Source organism: Strix uralensis, chromosome 1 (assembly GCF_047716275.1).
Source record: "Strix uralensis isolate ZFMK-TIS-50842 chromosome 1, bStrUra1, whole genome shotgun sequence".
NCBI classification, from domain to species: Eukaryota; Metazoa; Chordata; class Aves; order Strigiformes; family Strigidae; genus Strix; species Strix uralensis.
Genome location: NC_133972.1, coordinates 165,177,262 through 165,204,681, shown reverse-complemented (window position 1 = coordinate 165,204,681; position 27,420 = coordinate 165,177,262). Strand labels below are relative to the sequence as shown.

Here is a 27,420-nt window from a genome sequence, read left to right as displayed (position 1 = left end):
TAAAATTCCCATTTATCATTGAGATATTCATGTCTTCCTCTGTGCCTAAGCTGTGTACAGTTCAGCTCTGGAGGACAAAGGCTCCTGGTCCCTATCACCCCATCCCAACCATTATGAAGTTTTCCTTGCAGGTTCATCCATATCTTCACAAGCTCTCAATTTTCCATGGTCTCCCAAGGTTATATCAGCAGCGGTTCCCAGTGTGGTTAAGGATGCCTGAAATTCTGCATACACTGAAGTCAGACTACAGTCCACTATCTTTATGCTACCCAAGATTTCTCCAAAACAAAGGCAGGCCTCAGGTGCTGTGATCTGTGATGTTTACAGCCTAATGTTAACATCAGTGATAGCTGAGAAAGTAGGTGTTCTTGGGTTTTGTTGATTTTTTTTTAAATGTTTTGCTAGGAAAGTACTCTAAAAATAGCATTACTGAGTTCTGCCTTTTCTTGGTTTTCTGGAGATCATCACAGTCAACAACAAAAGGAGATACTGAGGTAAAAAATAAACACAGGGAATATCAAATTGCTTTCATTGAGGTTTTCAGGTCATTTTTCGAAAAATAATTTAAAATGAAAGCAAAACAACCATAATAGGAAAATTGGAGAGAGGAGATATTTACCTTATTATTTCTGGGCTAGCAAATCTATAGCCTGATCTGGGAACTATAAGTCTAATCCTGTCATCTCACACATCAATCAGTTGTAGGTTCAATGGGAAAACTCCATCTCTAATGACACTTGGGCAAAATGGCAGACTTACAGGTGCAACTGTGGGACAAATTTAGTCTTGCTGTTGGCCTTTAGTTAAAAATGCTGATAATAAAGTGTAAAGAGCCTTTGTTTCCAGCACGGTTTTGACTTTTTTGGGGTTAATAATTTAAAAAAAGAACAGCTGTGGGGGGTGGTTTGTTTGCCAGCAAGTGTAACTGATTAACAGAAACAGCTGATCAGTAGAGCTTCCCATCAGAGTAGAAGCAGTCTTTGAAGGACAAGGTTTGTTTGGAAAAGGACACTCAACACTATGATATCCCTCATCTATTTTTCATTACCTGTATTTTCAGTACTGTTTCAGTTAAACCAATTTACTTTTTAATAGATATTAGTCTCACTCTCACCCAGACTGGATTGGCTTTCATAACGCTGTTTTTATTTCTTGATAGAGAGTCCAAGAGTAATTTAAGATCATTACATTTTGCTATTATTTTCTTTTTCCATTACAATACCAAAGGAGAGAAATTATTTGCCAGGTCTTGCTTCTTTCTTCCACCTATGGCCATAGCTTTGTAATTCATAGGAAAACACCCATGACCGGGCCTAACACAGCTGCAAAGAAAAATGAAATCTTCTCTTGTGCGCTCTGTTGTTATAACTCTGCAGAATGCACCGAAGCAGGGTCACCTGTACACAAATCCTGACGATTGCCAGTTCCATTGGGAAGCAGCATGGAGTACATACTGCAGGTAATTGCTGGGACATGCATACCTTTGATCAGATGAAAACAGCAATGCAGTGTGTCAAAAAAGATGAACGGTTGTCAGCCTTACAAACATAATCATTGCTCACTCAGTTTTGACATCCTACTTCAGATAAGAGCCATTATCTAGAGCAATAAAAACAGCTGTGCAGAACACCACCCCAAACTCATTTAGCAGAAATGCAGACTACTTAATTCTGTTTTCCTTAAAATGTAGTTAAACTCTTTCCGATGCTGCAAAGCAGCTCTGATGAGTTTGGGTTTTTTACCATTACCTCTCATCAGTTGTATAATCTATTAAGGGAAGTACCAGGAGTTCTTCTACCTTGGCTATCTTGTATTGATGTATGCAGAACTACTGAGATAATTTAAGGAAAATTTCCAAAAGTTACTTTCACTTTAGAGGTTCTAGTTTTAGGGTGTCTAGCCTCACCCTAAAACTCAGGAACGCTCTCAGACATTTCCAGACGTTTCCAGACTGCATATCAGATGGAATTTTTTGTCACTGAAGTTGTCTAATGCCTGGTCCCCAAATACTGGTACATCTGAATTGGGAGACAGTTTTTTACAATTCAGTTATGCATGTATGTAATGCGAGGGGAAAAATTAGCATTTTGTAAGGGTTGCTTCAAAAAAACCCCAGGAATTATTTTTAGTCTTAATATCTAGGATGCTGTGAGTGTGCTTCCCCATTTTAGATTAATTTCTTATAAATCTTTGTTTAGATGGTCTAACTTTTATTAGTAGTAATTTATTTCTCTAGTGTCTTTAAATGGAATGTGGCTTCTATTGAATGTAATTATTTGGTATCTGTTTTGAACAGTAAATGTGCAACTTGTAAGGGAGATCAACTTCCGCGTAGAAAAAGTGTAGGGAAAATTTTAATATCAGACTGAGCTTCATGAATCTGAAACATGAAGTGCAGAAAGGGAAACTCCACAGCTGCTTTACACTCCATTCTGAGCAGTGAGCAGGGAACACCTTCTCTTCAATGGTTTCCTAACCTACCCTGACTGCCATGGACTGCTTCCAGTGTGTTCTCTGCTATGCAGGCATTTGTGCAGTGCCTTGCTTTTTGCTGTTTTTTTGTGGGTTGTTACAGGGTCTACTCCTGGTTAGACAGCATAGGTAATGTAAAGTAATTCTGTAGTATATGTATTATGGTTTCAAGGTTACGTGTATTTGGAGAAGAAAACAGATTCCTGTCTGAGCCTTTTATGTTTACTTAAACACACCAAATGAGGTGATGTTTTTGTACAATAAAATGATGACATCTGGAAGGTTTGGCTTTAGATTCCTCCTTGTAATTACCCTGCAATGCAGCTGTCTTAGAGTAGAGGGAGAAGGTACCTAAGCAGCACACAGAAAACACTGAATAGAGAGGGTTATTCACGTCAAAGGATAAGATTGTTCTTTCTAAATAGGAACATTTCAGGTATCTGTAATAGCATCCTGTGTGCAAAATTATGACAAAAGAGTGCTGTGCTGCTCAGTGCACAGGAGACATGATCACCAGGTTTTGGTGTGTAGTTCAGGATCAGTTCCTACATGGGGGTCAGAGACTTCAGCAGAGTAACCTGCAGCTGTGGGAAACGCTTACTAAAAATTGCAGATCATTTACCCATCTCCATCCATTCGCCTATATGCACAGGCTATGACCCTGTCATAGATATGTCCCAGACATATCTAGTCACTTTAACATCTATAAAGAGCACCAAAAAAATGTTATCCGAAGTCCCAGAATATTTTTTTATTTTTTTAGTTAAGATTATGCTGAATCCCAAATTTTAGACAAACTCAAGGGGAGCTAGAGGATATGTGCTGAAAATTATTTCCCATTTGGGGCTGCTCAATGGCCCTAGCAGGATTCTGCATTTGCTTGACTGCCTACATGCATCACTCAAGTTATGTCAGCCATTATGTGTCTGAAATGATATGATATGATATGATGATATGATTTTCCTGAAGGATCTCTTGTACCGTACCATGTTGCAAAAGTCTTGCCGAAGTTGATAGCTGACTTACCGGTTTATATGGTTTGAGCTACCTATGAACAACTTAATCAGACATTCAATTTTCTGCATTTCTAATGGATTCAATGAGAGGAAGAACAGGAAAGAAAAAGCTATTTTTCTGAGAGCAAATTAAACTCTTGTTCTGAATATTAAAGATACATATTTCTGAATTCTGTCTTGAACTAGAACAATTGATTTTATGCAAATGTGCCATTGTTCAGATGGAAAATGGTCTTTGTTTTCTAAATCACCAGCAGGGCAGGAGCAATAGGCATGTTAGGATATTCTGCAATAGGATGGAGAAAACCATGTCTGAGACGAGTTACTCTCATTGAGGCTAATCTAATAATTCCTTGGGGTACAACATGTGTTTTGGTAGGGCAACCTGCCTTGCAGGCTACAGACTTCATGCACATTAAAGGCCAGACTGTGTCCCCTAAATCCATAGAGAAGTCCTCTAATGCCTTATCTAGAAGCAACAAGACCAAGCTTCTTAAAAGATCTCAGCTTTCCTAGAGGCATAAATAAGATCTGAGTTTTTGAAGAATCGGTCGACGTTTGCATGGGAGCTGTGCACAGCTGAACCACGAAACTCGGTTCTAAACACAAAATCGGGAGGTGACACTGATACAAACGGCTCCTTTCACATTTAGCAAATCAGGGGTGCCTGCGGCAAAGCACTGATCTTAATCATCCTCATCTGTGCTTGACTAAATTTACCAGGAATAAACAATATACTTTATATACCTTTCTACATCCCTGTCTTCTCAACTGTATGGTATGTTCCTGTTTTTCAGTAAACTATGCATGTGTAGATCAGATAAAAGATTTAGCACTCACTCCAGCTCTGAGTAGGAGATAAACAGCTGTTGTATTTATACATTGGACAATATAGAGGACCAGGGACAGATGAGCTTTCTGGAAAGTCATGGCAACATTTTGGGCACCTTTGTGGGACAGGTTGGATTCCAATAAATGTTGATGAAGAAGCACCCTCAAACAAACAAACAAAAAAAAACTCTATCATGGCCATTGGCATTTAGCAGTTAGGCCCAGGAGAAGTCAGAAGGAGTGAACCTGGGGAACAAAAAAGCTCCGTACAAGGTGATTTAACAATAAGGCAGTAATGATTTCAGTTTAATGAGTTGGCAGCATTGCCAGCTATGAATGGTCACGTGCTTCCTCTCCCTGTGGAGGCTGTGCTGTGAACTCAATCAGACGACTGCTCTAGATTGGAAAATCACTGCCAACGCCAAATGTTTGTTTTTTAAGTTGGCCAGGTTCCCTGATATAATGCACAGTATGGTCCCACAAATAATTGATCTGGCACGACAAAGGGGAAGCTGTGCTGAGGGATCAAGGTGGGCAAGAGGCAGTACAGAGATACAGGTACTTACTAGTTTTGCTGCCAGTAGCTTTGATTCATAAAATCATGGTCTCAGCTGGAGACAGAGGCTTGCTGCAGCCCAGCAGGGAGAGAGTGGCAGAGTCTGTGCTGCCAGATGTTCCTGTTCTATACAAAGTAGAACATTTTCATCTCAAATCCCACACTCATCATGCAACCCTCAGTTCATTCCTGGTGACCAGTTCTTATAAGAGCATAAGTTGTTTTCCCTCGAAGTAACCTAAACAAGAGGGTGATGGAGAAGAGAGAGAGGGCAATGGGGTTTCTGTGACATTTTAGTTACAAAAAACAACCTTGTGACGAGCTGCTATTTTTAGTTAAACAACTAATGATGAATCAAAATGCTTCTCCAAATCTAATTAACCAATAATAATTACCATAGCAACCAGTTCTTTATGTGGCACATGCTGAAAACACTCTTAAAGAAGCACAACAGCTTTACTTTCCCAGTTTTCCCAAAACAGAAAAAAACTACTCTAATCCGTTGTTGAAGCCAATCCAAAAATTATAAAACAAAATAGGAAAAGAATTAAATAATTTCCCATAGGAAATTAATGAAATTTCTGCTCTTTAGGACTGATCTGCCTTGAGAATATCCAACTGGAGATTACAGTGAAAACATTTCTTTACTTTTCAGATGTGTTTTAGTGAGATCAGCCCCAGGACTGCTCTGTTTCTATGCAGCAGAACAAAATTACCTGCTGAAGAGATTAATAATAAGTTTATTTCTGCAGAGCACACTAGGATTTCTTTCTGCACTTGAGGTAGTAACACACAAGTTCAGTGTCCTTCTGGATTTCAGAATTGTTTCTAAACTTTTTCAGCTTCACTTCCACTGTGTTTTCCATGTAAATGTATGCTACCGTTGGTTCAACTATTCATGATGAAGATTGTCTGTGGCAATTATCATCTTTTAGAGCTAGCTATCAATCAACATATTTCCAATCTGTTGAGTCTGTTGAATGCTCCTAAGTTTCCCTCAGGTTATGGGCTCTTTGGAAGTGCTGAACTCAGTCAATCACTATACACTCCATAAATATCTCTCAATGGCAAGTCTTAGAAAGCACTGGTTTTATAGCTTTATATTCCCTCATGGACAATTGCACCTTTTTAAAGAGGAAATTCATGGCAAAATTAAAACACACTTCAGTTGTGATTTTTGAAGTTTCAAAACTTCTGTCATTTTTAAACCCTTTTTTTTAACTCACTCCCAGTTGCTCATAAAATCACAAGATTCTGTGGAAACTCCAAATCAAGGCAAACTCAATTAGGTGCTCCTAACAGCAGAAATGTCTACAAATTGTTGTTATGCTTAGCCCAGCTCTTGGCTCACCTGTACCCTTCTGACTTCCTGAACTACATTCAATTCAATTGTGGCTGATTCACCTACTACTTCAAACCAGACTTATGAGCTACTTTACCATCCTTTCAATGATTTTTCCTTTTCCTGTCCTCTTACATTACTGCACTATACCTACTTTAATTGATACTCCTTCCTGACCACCTGTGTCCAGTGCCTTTTAATTGTTTCTTTGTCTGAGATCTGGTGGTTCCCAAATCCACTCAGAATATTATCTTGGTTTCAGCTGTCTTGGCAATGTCCTTTTTATATAATGAGTGACAGATGAAAATGAAATTATTTGAATCAATGTGTACTGTCAAATTTAAACTTAGCTTTCTTGTCTGACCTGCATCCTCTCCTTTCATTGCCTTTGTTTTTGGCTAGTTTTTGTATTAATTTTGCAAAGGGCTCTGAGGTTCCTGTATGAAGGACACTTTATAAATGTAAATTTATTTGACAAGAGATTTCTCTGTGAACTAAACTCTTAATCACCTCCCATGAGAAATATGGGAAGCAGGGTTTTGGAGTAAAACTTTTAACTTCTGCTTCCAACTACCTGCATGATCTTGTCAAGTAACTTTCTTTAGCTCTGTTCATCCTATCATGTGATTATGTGCAACTTCAATTTCAGCAGGGACAGTGCTGATCTTGTTACACAGATATTCTCAAGCAACATGGGGATGGGTACCTTCTTGTTTATATTTTTTAAATATTCAAGAAGCAGACCTCCCCAGAGCTCTATTTAACATCAAAAAGTATCACTCACAGCTTTTTAAGATCACTTGCTGTCTCTGCTACAGTAGTTTATTTGAGTGCTGTGCAAGGTACAAATAGACTAAAGAGCTTATAAGTGTTGTAAAAATATTTTCTTTTTCTCACATTATACCTCAGCTTTCCTGCTGTGTGAGCATTGGTTATCTTTAGGTCAGTCAAAAAGATATGGAATTGTGTATGTCTTATAAAGTCAGACTCTGCCCTGGCTTGTAGCCCTGATAGGCAGTAGAAAATCCTGCAAGACTTCTGGAATTGGCCACAGTAAGCTGTAGGAAAAAAGAGTGGCAATGAGAGACTCAAGTCTTATGTATCTTTTTTATTCTTTTATTAACAAGAGCAACAGATTAGTATCCTTGCAAGGCATAGTGCTTTACTCCTTAGATTGGTTTCAATCAGACTATTATATGTAAGAAAAGCAGCTTTTTCCTCTGAGTAAGCTGTTGTTTTACCTGTAACATGTTTTCCATAATTCCCTTTGTCCAAATCAAATTATGTGCTCATGAAATCTAATTGAAGGCCAAATTCTACTGCATTTTCTCTAAGGAGATCTGCTGAAGTGAGTGGCACTAGTCCTGAGAATTAGCAGAGATGGGTGACTGAACCGGGCTCATGAGGAACTTGCAATTGAATTTGCAAGGAAACGAGAGCACCCTGCCAGTGCTTTCATTTTTGAAATGCACATTGTAAATGTTGTGAAAGGCTTTTCTTTTTTTCACCAGATAGTCTAGCTTTCCTAGTGTGTGAGCACTGATTATCTTCAAGTCAGTCAAAAAGGTATGAAACGTTGACTCCTCCAGCCACCCACAGCTGATTTCAGTTGTCCTGCTGAACAATGTAATTTTGAACTGGTCTTATCTCATGTCAGCTCATCATACGCCTTTTAGTAGCCTGCACCACAAAGGACTTATCTCATGGGCTGAATTACTACATTCTGTTTTATCTTGGAGCAAAGGCAGAAAGCGTCTGGAGGAAGGTGGCTGGTCCAAGGCAACCTGTCTCCAGTAAAACAGGGTAAGGTAAATAACTGGGAACAAGCAGTAAGCACAGAGGTGGAATAGTGACAAATGCTGTGAGACTAAATAGTGTCAGATTCCTCCCTTTAAAAAAATAAAAGTAAGGGGTAATTCTGTAAGCCTGTAAAATCAAGAATGGTGAGAGGAAGATGAATGGAGAATGATTAGTCACTGTTTCTCATATTATAACCACGATGCAGCACTCAAAGAAGTGATAAGGCTGTGAATTAAAGCAAACAAAAGGAAGCATTTTTATCACAAAGTGCCTAATTAAATTGTAGAAATCTTTGACATTGAAAGACATAGGGACCAAAGGCACAATTAACTGCAGAAAGGTATCAGAAACAGTTAAGCAGACAGATAGAGTATGCCATCTCCAGATCAGAGGTGCTGTAAACCACAGGATCCTGGAAGCCAGGAAGATGCAAGGATCTTGCTAACCATGCCCTATTTCTCACAAGCTTTGCCTAGACGTCTGTTACTGGCAAAGGTTAAACAAAACTTCATCTGGAGCCAGGATATGCATCCTTATTTAATCATGGCATATAAATTGTAAATGAATTCCCTGTACTATTGTAGAACAATACTCCAGATTCAGAAATACGGGAATATATAAAGCTGAAGTTTCTGCCGGATGCATTTGGTTTGATATCAGATCTCGCTTTCATGAATTTGAGGAGCGAGACCTACAGATCTGAGGCACAGCGTTACAATGAAATTAGGGAGTTTTGTTAAATGTTTTCTCTCTTTCATAAGGACAAGCAACACTTTGATTTTAGGGAGACTGATTATCAGATAATACTACAAAAATGCAACCCCTAACCCACAATGTTCTGTAACAACATATTGGTGGAGTGTTCAAGACTATTTTGACAAAGCATCACTGAATGTTCATTTTATTTATGTACTCGTAGCTACTCTGTAATCCTTGTACTCCTACCTGGGCACTCTCTGCTGTCTTCTATTAGAGACAGGATCCTGAATGATGAACACTTGATCTGTCCTGACGTGACTATTCTGATGTTATGATCCTGTAGGTATCACCCATAGCATTACAGTCCATAGCTGTCAGAGTCTGGGTGGTTTTGCCAGGCGGGTGATGTGGCCGCAGGGTAACGTAGACCCTCCCGCTCCATGGCTGGTCTGCCACTGGGAAAGAGAGGTGATCCCATAAGTCAGGGTGCACTCAGGGGGACCTCATCAGCACAGCGGCTGTGACTGGACCTTGGCAGGAAGATGGGGACCTGCAAGTTTGCAGACTTTCAGCTGGTTTGCTGTGCCCCAATGACTTCTTTATCTAAGGTAGCAGATAGAGCGGTTTGGCTCTACATGCTGCATTTGAGGAATATTAATGATTTCTGGACATATTTTTCACTCTTGACCCTCTCACAAGTCAAAAAAAAGGCAGGAGGAAGTGGAAACTGAGGAGTTCACATGAATTTGCAACCTATAACAGGGTTGAGGTATTGGATAAAGCTGCTGAAACTGCAGGTCTCTGTTCTGTCTCTAGTGTATGCAATATTACAAGTTTCTTATTCAGTTCCCCAAACAATCCTCAGTTCAATGGTGCTGATGTGTCCTGTCTTTCAAATATACAGAGCACAAAGAGGTATCAATGAAAGACAAATACACCACTGAAATGTACACTGTCCAAGGATCCACTCCCATTTGGCTCTTTTAAGTTCATATTGCAAAGAAGAAGCTGTGACGCACCTTCTACAAGGAGAAAGAGTGCAGCTCTTACGTAGGGCTCAGTGAAGAAAAGGTCTGTGTACACAGGCACAGGCTATGCAAAGATTTGGTTATCCTTTCAGCTTCCCCTGTTGAATGGTTCAGGATTCAGATTGTGCAAGCTTGTGCTTTGGCAGCAGCTGAAAATGAATTTATTTAATTTGTTCAATAATAACAGAATAACTGTTATCGCTGGTATTAATTCTTAAATAACTGGCACTCGTTGTTCTCCTTAATATGGCTTTCTTCTCAAACTAAGCCATGGAACAAATCACAAAGTTGTTTTACAGAAGAGGCAGTGCAAAAACAAATTGTTAATTATGTTTGTAATCATTCCTGACTAAAGCCCTGTGAGTCAGTTCTTGGAAACATCATTTGTGGTTCAACTAGAGTTTAATGCCCCCAAATACTGCATATTTCTTCCTCAAGGCAGAGAGAACTTTACACGTTTGATGCCTCTAATTAAGATCCAAGAGATTCTTTATGCAAACTTTCCAAACCTTTATTTTTACAGCCTACATGACTACAGAGCACTATTTATCTCTCTCTCCTTTTCTCTTTTTGAACAGATATTTTTGCTTCTCCTGTTTGATCAAATCCTATTTGTTGTTCGTTGCAGATAGCAGCTCAGGCAGTGTTATTTATGTGTATGAACACTGCAGGAATCTTCATTAGCTACCTATCAGACAGAGCACAACGTCAAGCCTTCCTGGAGACCAGAAGATGTGTAGAAGCCAGACTGAGACTAGAGACAGAAAATCAGCGACAGGTATTGGAGAAACAATCTTATTTTTATATTAACTGGAATTGATAATTGGACAGGAACAGGCTTTTGTAGCCTTGCTGACTCCAATGTGGTATCACCTGATTTGTTCAGGTTAAGGGAGTTTCATGGTGTTATTTTGTTGGTGTGTATCGATCTGATATGATCTCTTCAAGATTTTCTCTGGGAAAGAGGATGAATAGACAATGGCTGTTCATTGTCCTTTCCCATACAAGAAGAAGAGACCATCAAATGAAACAACAACTGGCAGGTGTTTAAAAATGGTTCTTTACACAAAAGGGGTTAACCTGGGAAGCTTCATGTTTCAGAGTGTTGTGGATACTAAAACTTGTATCACTCAAGTGAAAACTAAGCAAGGTCATGGAAGTGAACTCTATCTAGGCAGATAAAATAAATCATCTCTGGTTCACAGATGAATTTTTGGAGCTGGGAGACCACTGCAGGGAAATATCACTATATGCTTTCTCTGTTCTTAAACTCTTCTCTAAAAATCTCCTTTTGGCCACTGTGAGCAATAACATACTGGGTTAGGTGAACTTTTGATCCGAGCAGGTATGGATGCTCTGAGATACATCATCTTTTCCAATCCAGAATAAGAGGCATTGAATAAAAAAAAAAAAAAATTGCTGCTTATTACTTTGTACCAAGGAAACAGAAATGAGATGTAGCATGATATACATATTTTGCATTCCCACTGAAATATCAAAAGGTTCACCTGCTGTTTAAGAACTTACATTAAGATCAAAATACAACCTGGACATATATATATATATGTGTGTGTGTGTGTGTTACACTGTTATTTCATTATCAAATGAATTTAGCCGTTCATTTTGACCTGTTGTGTAGATACATATATTCCTTCTCAATCTTATTTAATTTACTTCTTAAAGCCATGCTTTTATACAGAGATCTAGGGAGATGTCATATTCTAGACTTTACTGACTAATGACTCAGTATGAATGCATGACTGTGCTGAGTAATGCAAGTTATCTATGCCAGAACATCTCTCCAGCCATTGCTGACTGAAGAGGTTTTGAGGGATGCTATCTAGGATGCTCTGTTCTCATTTTAACTGTAGGATCACATTTTTATGGCTTTTGGGTTTTTGTGAGTTATCTTTTTTTCATTTTCCTTCTTGTCTAATCTTTTACAAACTAATATTTTGTAAGCTTTACTTTGATCATTGTTTTGTAGAGTTCATTGTAAAAATCTTTATAAAACATGAAAAAAAGATTCCATTGTTCCAGATGATTCTGAGGATTTTCCATTAGAATTACTTTATTCTCTCATGGAAAATGAAATTTTACTGAGACAAATGTTTTTTTGAGAAATTAATTTTTTATTTCTTATTAGGAAAATGAAGACAGATTTTTTCCATTTAGGTGGGTTGAAAAAAAAACAGATTTTTTTTTTGTGAGAGGGGAAGTAGGGGTTGGATCTGAAATATTTGGTTTTAATCAGTCAATGTTGAACTGTACATTTTGTCTTGGCCCAGTGCCTTGCAAGGTTTCAGGGCTGTGCTGTCGCCTAAAGGCAGAACTTCCTGGAGAGTTACCTCATTGCAGCTGAGACTCACCTATAACCAAAGTAGTCTGTCATAGGCACCTTATGACTGGAAATGCATAAGGAAAATTATATTCAGGCCAAGGAAAATGCCCACAAGAGAAAAATACAAACATCAGGACACCAAATGAAAGATCTCTTCTAAAACTCAATTTAATGATAAACTACCCTAAAATTTAGGAACAAAGCATTTTGAAATATTTCTAATTAATGTTGTTGGAACTTTGAAACTGTGCTATTATGCACATTTATAAATATATATATATATATAATATATGTAACATACTTTTCAGCTTTTCATTTGTATTTGGGACATCAACAATGACAAAATATTCCAATACTGGAATGTCTTGAGGAATGAAGAGCCTGTTTCCCTCAGTCTTCTATTCTTTCCCTTTGCTTCTGAAGCAGTGGTTCATTTAAGCAATTTCTAAAGATATCTTCTTTAAGAAGACTGGCAATGTCACATTTTAGGTGACTGCTTTTCTTGATCAGCTTGTTCATGTTCACTTGATCAGTATCCACAGGCAGTAATTTGGTGACTGTTAACATTTTTCTATCTTGAAGACATATATTTCATGATGCAGGGAATATGTAGTTGACATGAATGTAAAAATCATATTACCTGTTAATGCATATCACATTTTAAAAAGTAAGATTAGATCCTGGTGAGGGTTAATAAATTCTTTCTATGACTCTCTAGAAAATAGTTCTGATAAATGAAGGGGGGGGGAAAGAAGGAAAAAGTAGATATAGGCCAATAGTTGTGATATGGCTTCTGAAAAATTCTAGCAATATGGATGAGGCACTAAAAATGTGCAGAGAAAGTAGAAGAGCAGTTATTAGTGTAATTCTCCCAGATATTAATTTCAGGAATTCCAAATTCTATTCCACTTTGATTTGTTTCACTTCTCATAAACTGACTAAACTTAAGGTTTCTTACAGCAGGGTCATGTTTTTTGTGGCTTTCAGTGGTGGTACTGTTACTTTTTATAGTAATGGGTGACATAATTGAAATCTCTCAAGGTTAGTTTCCACTCCTCAAAGCTTCCACTTCTTGAACTAAAAATAATAAATAATTAAAATAGATAATTATATTGATTGACATGTCATAGGTATGACACGTCATATGAAATATGACAGCTTGCCAGATAGGTCCCATAGGGTCTGGTTTTGTCCTTACTTTGTTTAAATCTGAAGACCAGTAAAATTAAAGTAAGAAAAACCAACATGAGTTACAAAATGAAACAAGGAATGGCATGTTCTTCCATAAGTAATTGCAGAATAAGACTTCAATTTTTTATAAAGGTTATATAAATGCTTCAGATACACTTCTGTTCATTACTGTGCACTGTTAAAACTAAAAAATCAAGTTTCTGCACTCTCAAAATGACCTTGCCAATTTCTCAATATCTCTTAGATTTGTCATCTCTAATCATCCATCATTCTAACAACTACAAATGCTATTGCTATCATTATTCAGTGTTGCCTAAAAGAGCCAGCCATGGAAAGCTGTCCAGTTGCGAGCCAAATATTTTATAATCTACATTTTGGAGACAAGCAAGAGGTACTATCAGACATGTGGAGTTGTACAAGATAGCAATAATACTTATAAGTAAGGATCTGTTTGCATTTCAGAGATTTTCAAAAATCCCCTAATGAGTATTTGCAGATTTTCTGAAATATGAATATAAAGTTTCTACCATATCAGCTTCTCTCTTGTGATGAAAAGCAAGATATGGTTATGTACTTCCTGGTGAATTTCATATAGATAAGCTGAAATTTTTTCAGTGAAAGCAGTTTTATTCATTCATTTACCATCATACTTTTTTGTAGAGCGCGATGGAAATAGAAGGTGAAACAATCAAAATCCCACTAGGGGAGAAAAACTCTTTTTTGTTGTTTGTGCCACTGTGAGCTGAAATTTGGACAGTTAGATGTGATAGTTTGTTTTACAGATGTTGTTATTTTCCAGCAGACTCTTCCTGTTGTGTGGTTTTCAGGGTTTAAGGACTCCTTGCGCTATTTCAGTACGGCTGTGAGGTTTTCCAGTTTGACAGTGAAAGCCATTTTGCTCTGTAGAAATGTCTGTGTGCCATGTATGATCTCTGTAAATCTGAATTAACACCATTGGTTCATTGTCCACAGAAAATACTCTCAGGTGCAAGTTCAGCTTTTACACTAATTGCAAATCATTCACTTACTGCAACAGGAAGGAAGAGGGCAAAATGCACTTGTATGATGGAAAAGACTTTAAGGAGCCTGGCCAAATTTCCAGTTTCCATGTTTCACAAACTCTATACAATTAAGCTCCTGCATCTTTTTTCATTCTTCCTCCCCCATCAGCATGTACTCTCAACAAGACTTTTGAGTAATATTTTCAGAATTATTTCAGAAAGTTAAGAGTTTCAGTCATATCTTCAAAACTGACTAATTCATTGAGGATCTGATTTTTTTATTTTTTTATTTTATCTTTAAGCACCTGGGGTTGTTAACAAGTACATATTAACATTTTCAATTACGATGCATTTTCTAACTCTAATTACTCTATTAACAAAGTGAACAGTACTGCAGATACAAAGGAGAATTACTCCAGCAGTCATTGCTAATGATGTTTATGCACTTAACTGTACGGTATTATCTGTGTGACACCATTTGGAAATCCCAGCACTCTGTGAAACTGAGGGAACATCTGTGTTTCCCAATTTTCATTACAAAATTAGAATTTTGGTGAAGATCTAAAACATTTCAGAGCTTGGCTTAGCTAAATAAGACTCCACTGTTGATGAGTACCAGAAAAACTGTACCACAGAAAGACAAATATCAGAGAAGCAAGCTACAGAAGGGAACACAGACAAAATAATGTGTTGTAAAAACAGTCTTAGTTTACCAGTTAATGATCAAATAATTAAACTATTTTTAATGAAATGTAGTAGCTGCTTGTGCTTAAGATATGTAGTTATATCAACCAACGAAGAATGATAGCTATAAAATGTCGTCCACTTTTGTTTTCAACACACTGTAATCATGAATAAACAACAAACATGAGGTTCTCAGTTTGTTGGGGGTTTTTTGTTGGTTTTTTTTAAGTCCATTTCATTCCAGCAATACCATCACTTTCCACTATTTGTTTGAAATTTTGGGTCAATATTTTGATTTGATATCTATATGTTTCAAAAAGGTTGACACCCAGTGCTGTACTTTGATAATAACCACTTCAAAAACACTGTCTTCCCTTTTGCCTTGATTTTATGGTAAGGACACAGCAGGTAATTCTGCTTTCATCATATCTGGGCAATGAAAATAGAAAGTATAACTTACTTTCTTAATTAGCTACTGCAAACCTTTCAAAAACAATGAGTGTGTAATGTCCCTCATTGTGAATGCTGTGATTTTTGCCTTAATGAAGAACAGGACCCTGCATTAAATTTTATTTTCATTTCTATTTTTTATCATAGAAAATCCCTAAATTTTAAATGAATGACATATTAAATGCAGACACATATTAAAATTATGACTTTATGAAGAACTGAATTTATAATATATCTCTGGTGTCCTTACCTGCTCTTTCTCCAGCAATTCATCTTTACTTTAAATTTATCTAACATTTTAAACCCTCAAATATTACCATTTAATTTAGAGTATCTCAGATAACTTTATCACTCTGCCTCTTTCTCCACCATGCATACATATACCAAGTTATACATATCTGAAAGGTGCAAGGTGGTTAATATTTGACTTACAAAATTTCTTATGACTGAAGCTGGAAATGGAGGCTTAAAATGACTAGGAAGGGGACATCACAGAAGTCAAGTAACTTAAATAGCTTTAAAAATCAGTCAAGCACCTATTATCTTGTAATAAGATCACAACATTACAGGATTGCTATTCATAGCAAAGGCATTTTACTCATAATTAAGAGACTTGTCATGGCCACATGGCCACACTTCTACTCTCCACCCAAGACCTCTCTAGACCAATGAGACTGATGATGCCCAGATAAAGTGGTAGGGAAATATGGTGGGAGGCTGCTTTCAAGCTAAGCAAAACTGTTAGGCTGTATCCTGTTAACATGAATAACCTGTTTATAGGACTAGTGTTCAAAAATAAGAATATAAAGCCCCTCTGAAATATTTTATTTGAATTATTTGTGGTAGATTTAGAGCACCTCATGGTATCTTATGACAGAAGGATCTTCTCTGCAGTTGTTTGAGATGACATCAGTGAAATCAGTCCAGAGCAGTGTGATGCTTATACTCATCCTCTGGTGAGAGAAAACTCCCTACCTGTTTGAAGAACTCACCAGCAAAGCTGCACTGCCACTGCTGTGCTAAACTATTGGGACTAACTAAACTCAAATCAGAAAAAAATCCTCCAGTTTTTAAGCCCTGAGAAGCCAAATAGAGAAAATTATTCTACTTTAGCACTACATTTGTGCAGTTTCAGTGGAGTTTCCCAGTGCTACAAGGTACTAAAGCCACAATGCACTAGTCTCTTTAGCTGTATTGTTTACATCTCCCTCCAATATGGTCTTTAGCAAGCAGACCCCTTTCTCTTCTCTGCAGGCATCATCTCAAATTTCACCTCTAGTCTTGCCAGGAGTACTCAGGCGAGAAGGTCCAGGCTGGCATCATATCTGATCCACCAGGTGTCTGGGGATGCTTCCCATCAAGATGGGGTGAAGACAGACATCTGCTGGTATAGTTATGGGTTTGGTCAGATTAGTGGGCAACAAGAAGAAAAAACTTTTCTTCTTTACATGGTCTAGTGAGAAGAGACCTCTATGAGAACACCTTAGCAGATATTTCATCCCTGCAAGTCCTGCCACAGGCTTACTGGGCACCTACTTTCCAGCTAATCTCTTTCTCATAGGGGATTCCACATATTCAGTTAAAGCTCATTTTGAAAGATAAAACAATTTGGATATTATTTCATTCAATTTCCACAAAGGATTTGAGCTCAACCACCCTAATGAACCATTTGTCAAGGTGAGAAGAGGATTGTTTTGTTTCACATTTTTCCAGTGTGGGTGAGGGCTGTAGAAGGAGAAGTCACCCCTGAGTCTCCAGAGCAGTCTGTTGTGGCATATTTAGTCTCTTCTGCCTGTTATCTGTGGAAAAACAGTAATCTCATCTTAATCTCTTTTTCCATTAGAAAGCTGTTCTGTTTGACCATTTGTTTCCCTTGTACCTCTACTTCCAGAGAATTTTTTTCACACTTTCCTCTGCAACAATCTGTATTTCCCACAGCTTTATGCAGCTCTCTGCAGAATGATGAACTCTTTTTTTTTTTTTTTTTTTTTTTAAATAAGCTTACATGTTGTGTAGGTTTTATCAAGCTCTTACAGATCTAGATTTTAATCAACCATCAGTACTTTGCAACCTCTAAAGTAAGAGCAGATTGGATTGGGATTGGAATGGACACTTTAAGAAGGTTAAACACTATAAAGTCTTTATAAGTATATATATATATATTGGTGCTAAGAATATGAAAATCCCTCTGAAGTGGTATGAGGATAAAGTTCAGATTTGGTTTAAAAAAAAGTAATCTGAATTTTAGAGATCACATGACCTTCCTTTTTTGTTGTAAACATAGTTTAAAATGCTTCATAAATAAAAATTATGGTCACAATAATTGAGGTTTTAATTTTAAAGGACAAACAATAACCTCACAATTAAAAATTCTGTGTAACCCTCTGTTTAGATACTGCATGTTAGTTAGATTTTTTTCTTTATAAGAAACAATCTGTTGAATGTGAGATTTTTAGAAAGGTTTCACAGTTATCCAGACTTTCTTTCATTTTGGTACATTTCTCTGAAGAACCACGATCCCCATAGAAATTTGTTCTCAGCATTGCTCCTTTGATACTTGGAGGATCAAACTCGAAGTATAACATGCTGGTTAATCCAACAAGCAAAGGAATATGCAAATTTTATATTCTTCACAATCCATATCCATATTGTGATTCAGTAGGTGATCTGTTTCCTAAGTTCAGTGACAGACTTTTCCTCCTTATTGGGGTGGGGTGAAGCAATATTTATATGCACTTATGCTTTTGTAGATACCAGGGAACACATCACAGGACCAGCATGTACATTTTCTACATCTTCTTGTCTCAAAACACCCCATCTGCTCAACCCACTTGCAGTAGAAAACATGTCATTTTACATGTCAGATTTTGGGTGTTGTTCCTTCATATTTGCTGCTGTTTGTTTCTTATCATCAGAGCGTAACCTCCACATTTGGCTTTCAAGCAGAAATCTAAGGTAAAATCAAGATAAATATAATCCTTTGCCTTCTCCCCCATTCCTTGCAAATCTGAAGTAGTGACATGGACTCAAACAGAATAATGAGATTTACATCCAATGCTGTAGAGAGGGGAATCAGACCCTGAACTGCAATATATACAGGGAAAAAATAATCCCAAAGAGTGTCGGGACTTCAGACATGGGAGCTTTCCCTGGAAGAAACTGGTGAGAAGAAAACCTCTATTTCCCCTCCCTAGTAGATGGCTTTTGGATTCACTAGTGATAAAGATACTTTCTGAATCTCTGTGTGGGTTTTTTGATCTCTAAACCAGGCTGTTCCAATGCTGTGCTGGTCGATAGTGAATGGGACTGATAGCTCATTGATCCATCAGATCACCACAGGTTTCAGAAGCCTGTGCCTCCTGTGTTCTCAGCTCCTTGCTAAAGACAGAAGTGTCTGATAAAAAAAAAAAAAACATTATGACAGCTGCCACTGACTAGTGATCCTTGCTGATTGTCTTCAGGGAAGGGGACAAAGGTGAAATGAGTAAGGGGAATGAAATAGGTTCAGCCCCCTACAGTGATGAGACACTTCTGACAGCTGGTCTGCAGTGCAGTCATCTCTGCTTAAATAAAGAACTCCAGGCTCCAAATTCATCAGGCTAGTACCTTTCCTGAGCTCTAAATATACTTACTCATTTTAAGATAATTTTTCTCTTTTTTTCAATTAGAACTTTTAAGGTACTAAGGAAAGTCAGTATAAACTGAAATGACTGTAGGAGGACTCTAGAAATGTGCTTACAAGCTCCACAATTAATAGAGAGACTGTGTGGTCCAGATGTTTTTAAATTATCTGACCATGAGCAGTACCAGTTCTAAGCTAGCCAGAGTCAAGTCATTGATGCCATTGATTGCTGAGATAATTTAAGGTAAGAAAAAGTTATTGGATTAGAGTTTATGAATAGGCTGAAGGTCTTTCAGACCACCAGTATTTAAGTACCCACCTACAAACCTGTTGAAAGGATTTGATTTTCAGAAAGTGACCATTACTCCCACCTATAGAAACTTCCCAGGGGAAGTTTTATCCAGCTTGTGCTGTTTAGTATTGGAGTCTTGTAAGTCTCTGACAAGGTGTACTCCTTGTTTTGACCAGAACAGATGACCTAGCTCTTTTCTATCTTGTTCTGCAGTGATTTAGTCATATAAAGCTGAAAAATAAATGGCATGTGAGCTTGCTTTCTGAAATTTTCCATGTCATTACCTTCAATAACTAGTACTGTTGGGAAATTTATATTTTCCTGAAGTTGCCTAGTAATTTCTGAAACAGCAAAAAAGTAACAAAATGGAAAAAAATAATCTAAATTAATAACAAGTAGAAACAATGCAGAACAATTACATGAAGATTCAACAGCAGACAAGTCAAAGCAGTCCTAGAGAAGAAAAAGTGTTCCGGGGCATAACACCACAGACTTTAAAGTCAGATGGGCCCATTCTGATATTTTAGAACAAAATTAAATTGTAGGAGATGTTTTGTGCTCATTTTCTACTCTGTTAAAATAAAGCATTTCTTAAATGCAAAGCATTTGACACTGTCCTGCATGACATCCTTGTCTCTAAATTTGAGAGACATGGATTTGAGAGATGGATAAGGAACTGGCTGGCTGGTTGCACTCAAAGAGTTCCAGTCAATGACTCAATGTCCAGGTGAAGACCAGTGATGAGTGGCATTCCTCAGGGATCGATATTGGCACCAACACTGTTTAACATCTTTGTCGGTGACATGGACAGTGGGATTGAGTGCACCCTCAGCAAGTTTGCCAATGACACCAAGTTGTGTGGTGCAGTCAATATACTGGAGGGAAGGGATGTGCCATCCAAGAGGGACCTTGACAGGTCTGAGAGGTGGGCCCTTGCAAACCTCATGAAGTTCAACAAGGCCAAGTGCAAGATCCTGCATGCAGGTTGAGGCAATCCCAACAACAAATATAGGCTGGGTGATGAGCGGATTGAGAGCAGCCTTGTGGAGAAGGACTTGGGAGTACTAGTGGAGGGAAGACTGACTATGAGCAAGCAATGTGTGCTCACAGCCCAGAAAGCCAACCGCATCCTGGGCAACATCAAGAGAAGTGTGGCCAGCAGGTCGAGGAAGGTGATTCTTGCCCTCTGCTCTGCTCTTGTGAGATTCCACCTGGAGTATTGTATTCAGCTCTGGGGCCCCCAAAATAAGAACAGGGACCTGTTAGAATGGGTCCAGAGGGGGGCCACAAAGATGATCATGGGGCTGGAGCACCTCCCCTGTGAGGACAGGCTGAGAGAGTTGGGGTTGTTCAGCCTGGAGAAGAGAATGCTCCAGGAAGACCTTATAGCAGCCTTCCAGCAGTTAAAGGGGGCCTTACAGGAGAGATGGTGAGGGATTCTTTATCACAGAGTGTTGCGATAGGATGAGGGGTAACGGTTTTAAACTGAAAGAGGATGGAGTTAAATTAGACAGAAGGAAGAAATTCTTTCCTGTGAGGGTGGTGAGACACTGGAACAGGTTGCCCAGAGAGGTTGTGGTTGCCACCTCCCTGAAAGTCTTAAAGGCCAGGTTGGACAGGGCTTTGAGCAACCTGGTCTAGTGGAAGGTGTCCCTGCCCATAGCAGGGGGGGTTTGAACAAGATGATCTTTAAGGTCCCTTCCAACCCAAACCATCCTATGATTCTATGAGTCTTCCTGCTTGACAAACCTGATCTCCTTCTTCGACAGGGCGACCTTGACTTCAGTAAGGCCTTTGACACCATTTCCCACAGCATTTTCCTGGCAAAACTGGCTGCTCGAGGCTTGGATGGGCACATGGTTCGCTGGGTAAAAAACTGACTGGATGGCCGGACCCAAAGAGTTGTGGTGAATGGAGTAAAATCCAGTTGGAGGCCGGTCACGAGTGGTGTCCCCCAGGGCTCGGTTTTGGGGCCACTCCTGTTTAACATCTTTATTGATGATCTAGACGAGGGGATGGAGTGCACCCTCAGTAAGTTTGCAGATGACACCAAGTTGGGTGGGAGTGTTGATCTGCTCGAGGGTAGGGAGGCTCTGCAGAGAGACCTGGACAGGCTGGAGCGATGGGCTAAGGCCAACTACATGAGTTTCAATAAGGCCAAATGCCGGGTGCTGCACTTGAGCTACAACAACCCCCAGCAGCGCTACAGGCTTGGGGAGGAGTGGCTGGAGAGCTGCCAGTCAGAGAGGGACCTGGGGGTGTTGATTGAGAACTGACTGAACATGAGCTAGCAGTGTGCCCAGGTGGCCAAGAAGGCCAATGGCATCCTGGCTTGTATCAGAAATAGCGTGGCCAGCAGGGACAGGGAAGTGATCTTACACCTGTACTTGGCACTGGTGAGGCCGCACCTCGATGACTGTGTTCAGTTTTGGGGCCCTCACTACAAAAAGCACATTGAATGACTCGAGCATGTCCAGAGAAGGGCAACGAAGCTGGTGAAGGGTCTGGAGCACATGTCGTATGAGGAGTGGCTGAGGGAACTGGGGTTGTTTAGTCTGGAGAAGAGGAGGCTGAGGGGAGACCTCATCACCCTCTACAACTACCTGAAAGGAGGTTGCAGAGAGCTGGGGATGAGTCTCTTTAACCAAGTAACAAGCGATAGGACAAGAAGTAATGGCCTCAAGTTGCACCAGGGAAGGTTTAGACTAGATATTAGGAAGCATTTCTTTACAGAACGGGTTGTTAGGCAGTGGAATGGATTGCCCAGGGAGGTGGTGGAGTCTCCATCCCTGGAGGTGTTTAAGAGTAGGGTCGACAGCACTTAGGGTTATGGTGGAGTGGAGAACTGTCAGTGTTAGGTTAATGGTTGGATTAGGTGATCTTCAAAGTCTTTTCCAACCTAGATGATTCTGTGATTCTTTGATTCTGTGAAGGTTATGCCATTATGGATTCAGCCTCCAGTAAGTGTATCTATCTTTCTCCTGTTCTTAAGGTCTGTCTCTGTCCTTCCTGTCCAACTAAATTTATGGAAGCCGGTACACTAGAAGACAGTACAATGCTTTTGGTTGAGATATTTGTCTTATTTCTATACATATGTTTTTCTTATGGATATTTTTCTTCTCTACAATCTTTTAATAATGTATAAATTTAAAAAAAAAAAAAAAAAGATTGTCATGAGATTTGGAAGAAACAACATTACAAAATAAAATTTGTCTTTCCATATATCAGATATGTCTAATAAATTACTGTGGAGCTGGACGGTATCACTTATAAGCATAAATGTTCATGTCAGCAAGACAGGGTGGTAATAGAAATTGTTTTGTAACTCCTGCTTTTCACCATGTCTTTGTCACATGGTTGCATTTCACAATGGAATGTAAGTCTAACATGGTCTTCATTCAGGAGGTAAAATATCATGTGTTAGGATCCAGAGGATCTGGAATTATTAACCATTGCTCATACTCAGTATAGAATAGGGCACTGAATTTGAGACCTATAGTTCCTATTGCCTAAGCTAAAAGACAGCTCAAATGACAAAGCAGTGTCAGAAGACTGTTTCATGATGTAGCCTAGCAGATCTCACAGCTAGCCACTGCTGCCAAGGAACAGAGACTTGCTCTCAACAGCTCTTATCCCCAGACATGTGCTCCCACCCACTCCCATGCAAGTTAGTGGTGCTCATGTGACCCTACATGACCGGATTCATTGAGCCTATGCCGCACAGTGTAAGCATTGACTGCACTTAGGTTCATGATTAATCATGTTACTTTTAAAGATAATTTTATACATATTTTTGTAATCATTTTATGGAGGAATACAATTTTTCATTTAGAAGATACACACAGCAAAGTTAACAGGTATCGTGCCAAAAAAGTCAACAAGGAGAGTTGTTCCACCACTTCCCAGCATGGTATAGGATGAGCTAAGTGTTTATGAAACCAAAATTATACCGGGAAGGCATGAAAATACAAAGTGGCATCCCTGGAATCAGTCTTCTACAGCTCAGGGAGCACAGGGCAAGAAGGCATTAAGATTGCAATGTTCTTACATAGCGAACTGGTTTATGAGAAAGGCACCTCCTTTGACACCTGGCAATAGACTGTTAATCATCAGGCCCTCACATACTTTTGCAATGTGGCTTCAGGTATTTGAATCTTCAAACCATTCATCATCCAACCAAAGCAAAGGACCAGTAGTATCTTGTAGTCCTTACCTTCAGCACGTGCTACATATATTGTCTCATAGTGTTCTAGAAAATAGTACTGAGGAAACAATTCGATAAAATGTCCTTTCTAAAAAAAAAGTATTGTATTATTGTATGCAAGTCCTTCATGTATTACCACAAACTTTATAACGTTTCTCAGTTAACAAGTAATTAGACACCATTATAAAAAGTCATGACTCTCATAAACACTGGGTTATCAGTTTGGATGAGAATCTAGCTATGTTTCATAGCCAATAGCTAAACAAAAGGAGACTCCAAAATCTCCTGTGTCATCTGGCCTTGTTTCTCTTTGAGAACAGCAGATGCCTAAATGGAACATGCAGCCCAGGATGGGATGAGTGGGAACGGTAACTGTCTGAATTAAAATAAAAGAAAGTTAATATAGCTCATACAGCGTATTGCAGCAGTAAGTAATAAAAGCTAATAGGTAACCTCATAACCTCACAAGTCTGAACATATTAGATATTGTAGTTCTTTCCATATTTTTTAATTACTTGCCATTGTCTTGATAATGCACAAGAAAGAACACCTGCAAATAGACTGTCTATTGTGTACTAAGTAAGAATGAAGGAATTTCTCTTTAGAGCTGTTCATCATAATAAGAAGTGCTAATTCCCATTTTCTAGAGTGGCATCTACAGTAATTACCTCAATTCTGAACACTGTCAGTTTTTCAGTACAAAACAATGCCATTTTTATCTGCTTCCCTTAAATGTAGCAAAAGCCCAAGTGCTCTGGAAAGGCTAAAACCAGTTCTGAACAGTCCTTTCTCATTCTATCAAGTTCAGTGCTTAAGACACTAAAGCCTTTATGATATCAATTGTAAATGTTGTTAAAGCAAAGCTTGGTGGTTCTAGTAAAATGATTCTTAAAAATCAAGACGAAAAGTGTTGAGCAGTTTCTCTAGAGTCTCTGTCACTTAAATATTTCTGGGGTATGTTTACTCCAGTTTTACAGAAGTGTCTTGGGAACAGCCATAAGCAACTTGTTCCATGGTCCAAAGACAAGATATATGTAGGTTCACCCATGTGAAAGTACATGCAGAGGAGGAAGAACAAAACCTGAACTGAACTGTTGGTCAAGAGGGGCTTTTCATCCCTTGGCAAAGCCAATCCTGATAAAGATGTTGAGAAACAAAGGAAAATTCCAGGGCAGTGTCCTGGTTTGAGTGAGTGGCGGGGGCTTTTTGAAAGCAGGAAAGGGGGCTAGAGTGATGGCCACTGTGAGAAGCTTCTTTAAGCTCCTCCAGCTCCAAGTCAGACCCACCTTTGCACCAAGGCCAGGCCAATTAGCTGAGCCTCTGCAATAACAAATTTAAGGGGAACCTGGGAGAAGTTGTGGGATTTGTGAGAAGTTGCAAGGAGAACATCTGTGCAAACACCAAAGTCAGTGGAAGAAAGGAGGAGAAGGGGGGAAGGTGTGGCAGAGCAGAGACTCCCCTGTATCCCATGGTGAGACGACAGGGCCACCCCCACCACCCATGGGGGTCTATGGCGGAGCAGATGCCGATTTGCAGCCTGTGGGGGGCCCCACGCCAGGACAGGTGACTGCACCCAAAGAAGGCCAGGACCCTGTGGGAAGAAGGCCCCGCTGTTGTAGTTTGGTGCTGTGAGGATTGCAACACGCAGGGTGACCCACACACCCATGGGAGTGACTCATGTTGGAGTTGGTTTGTGGAGGACTGTCTCCTGTGAGAGGGGACTGCACTGGAGCAGGCAAGGAATGCCAGGATTTCCCCTCCCCGAGGTGGAAGAAGTTTTGGGACTGACTGCACCCCTAGTTCCCTGCCCCCTGTGCTGCTTGAGGGGAGGCAGTAGAGATATCCGGAGCAAAACTGAGCCTGGGGAGAAGGGAGGGATGGGGGAAGGTGTTTTCAAGATGTGGTAATGCTTCTCATGGCCCTACTCCATCTGTTACACAGTGTTGTTGTTAGAGTCTGTATTCAATTTATGTTCTTTTTTAATTCCCCTATCGAGTCTGGTTTTTGCCTGTGCTTTAAAGGATGATGTCATCCCTCCCTGTCCATATCTCAAATTTCTGGTTCTTTTCCTTCCCTCCTTCTCAGTGCTGTGGGGGAAGGGGGGAATGAGAGCTGCATGGTGCTCAATTGCCCTCTGAGCTCAAACCACGACAGGCAGTATAGGCAGTGTTTCATCATTTGCCCTGTACCATCTAAGGGGAGATGGTGCAGGGAGCTCATGCAGCCAGCAGACCCTTCAGGGGTGATGCCCTCACATGACCTACAGGGAAACCTTGGGGAGTTTGACCTTCCTCTTGGCAACCTCCTGCAGGTCACATATTGCTTGTTGGTGTTTGTTGCTATTTTGTTCTCTTTGATCAGCCCAGTGGAAAGGTCTCCAGTTGATTTTATTCATAAGACAGACCTTGTGCACTGTTAACCGACTCCTTTCAAAACCTGTTCCAAAGGTTATTTACTCTTTAGGGACATGTCCCACTTTCCCATGAATGTGCCTAGCTACATTTGTGTAAGCACTGTTGATACCCCCTGATGTCAGTATGAGGGACACAAGGGATCTGTGCATGCAGGCCACAGAGAAGTTGTTCAACAAAGAATGACTATTGCAGATACATGAAACAAGAAGTGGGCATTAGAGAAAGCATCAATGTTACAGTCTTGGGACTTTAAACAGATATATGTGACTCATGAAGTTAATTTGCTTTATCACTGCAGGATTTATTTCACTGTTCCTACATTTTCCTGAAGGAGTAGATTGGGTAGGAGTCATCTCCGTATTTAGACACCTTCTAAACTAGGTGACTACATGCTCTTTACACCTCTGGGCTCCTGCTAGAGTCAGCTGAGATCTAGTCAATAAACAATGGAGCTCAGAGGGACCTGTAGTGACACCAAAGTAGTCATTTACATCTGATCTGTTGAGTATCTCTCCAAATTCACTGGATAAAATGGAAACTTAGGCATGTCTACATTGCAGTGACCAAAATTCAGGTGTCTGAATTCAGACCTGAACCAGTTTGTTATATTTAGTGATTTCTGCTGGTCTTTTTTCTTTTACTTGGTTATTCTTTAGGATAAAGGTTCTTTTATTTACACTAAGCTTTGATTGCTCCATCTTAAAGACTAGGGCTGATTCATGCCATGAATGGTTAATAGCAGAATAAACCACCAGCTCTTTTATAACATCCTTTTGGTGCTACCTTCTTCTGTCTTTTCTCTTGAACAAATATATCTCTGTTCCTTTTCAAACCCCTTATCACTACTGCTGCTCACCTTTGAATTGTCTCCACTTAGCCAACTGCTCAACCAACAAGCTTTCAACAAAGCTGGATAATGTGGTTTCCTCACCCTAGGGTTCATGACACTTCTTTATTAGGCCTTTCTCTGAAAAATAAAAAGATACTTTTTTCTCATGTCTTTCCCTCCCTTTCTGAAAATGCCTTCCAGGAGAGACTGACTAGAAATGTGAGGACTCTATAATCATGCACAGAGTAAGTAGAGAATACTATAAAAAATTACATTTTTCTTCTCTGTGATTTGCTACTGCTCTTTTGCACATGACCTCCACACATTTGCACTGTTCTTCTGTGCCACAGTATATAAATCTGTGAAATGGGAATAGTAATATTTAACTAGTTTAAAGGGGAGTTATGTGGCAAGGATCTTTATATAAAGGGGATAGTGATCTGACACTCATTTTTGGATAACTGAAAATATTTTTAACTGCTGGATCGAAGTAAAGTGATGTGAAAGGCCTGTGAAGAGGGACACATCTTGGTCCATAGAACATTAACCTTAGCTGTATGAAAAGAAAGGGTGTACATGATCCACACTAAAGTCCATCTCTCAGAGTCTAATTTGTGGAAAGGGCCTTGTTCAGCATCCCTACCACCC

The 27,420-nt window shown here is 39.3% G+C and overlaps 1 protein-coding gene across 2 annotated transcripts in view; it reads left to right on the top strand.

Moving 5' to 3' along the window:
• The window catches only part of ADCY8 (adenylate cyclase 8), a 138,297-nt gene that overhangs the window by 19,796 nt on the left and 91,081 nt on the right, over nt 1-27,420 (top strand). For both annotated transcript variants that reach the window (XM_074888012.1, XM_074888005.1), the window contains exon 2: nt 10,373-10,522. In XM_074888012.1, coding sequence (XP_074744113.1) covers nt 10,373-10,522 — 150 coding nt within the window. The remainder of the gene's footprint in view (nt 1-10,372; nt 10,523-27,420) is intronic.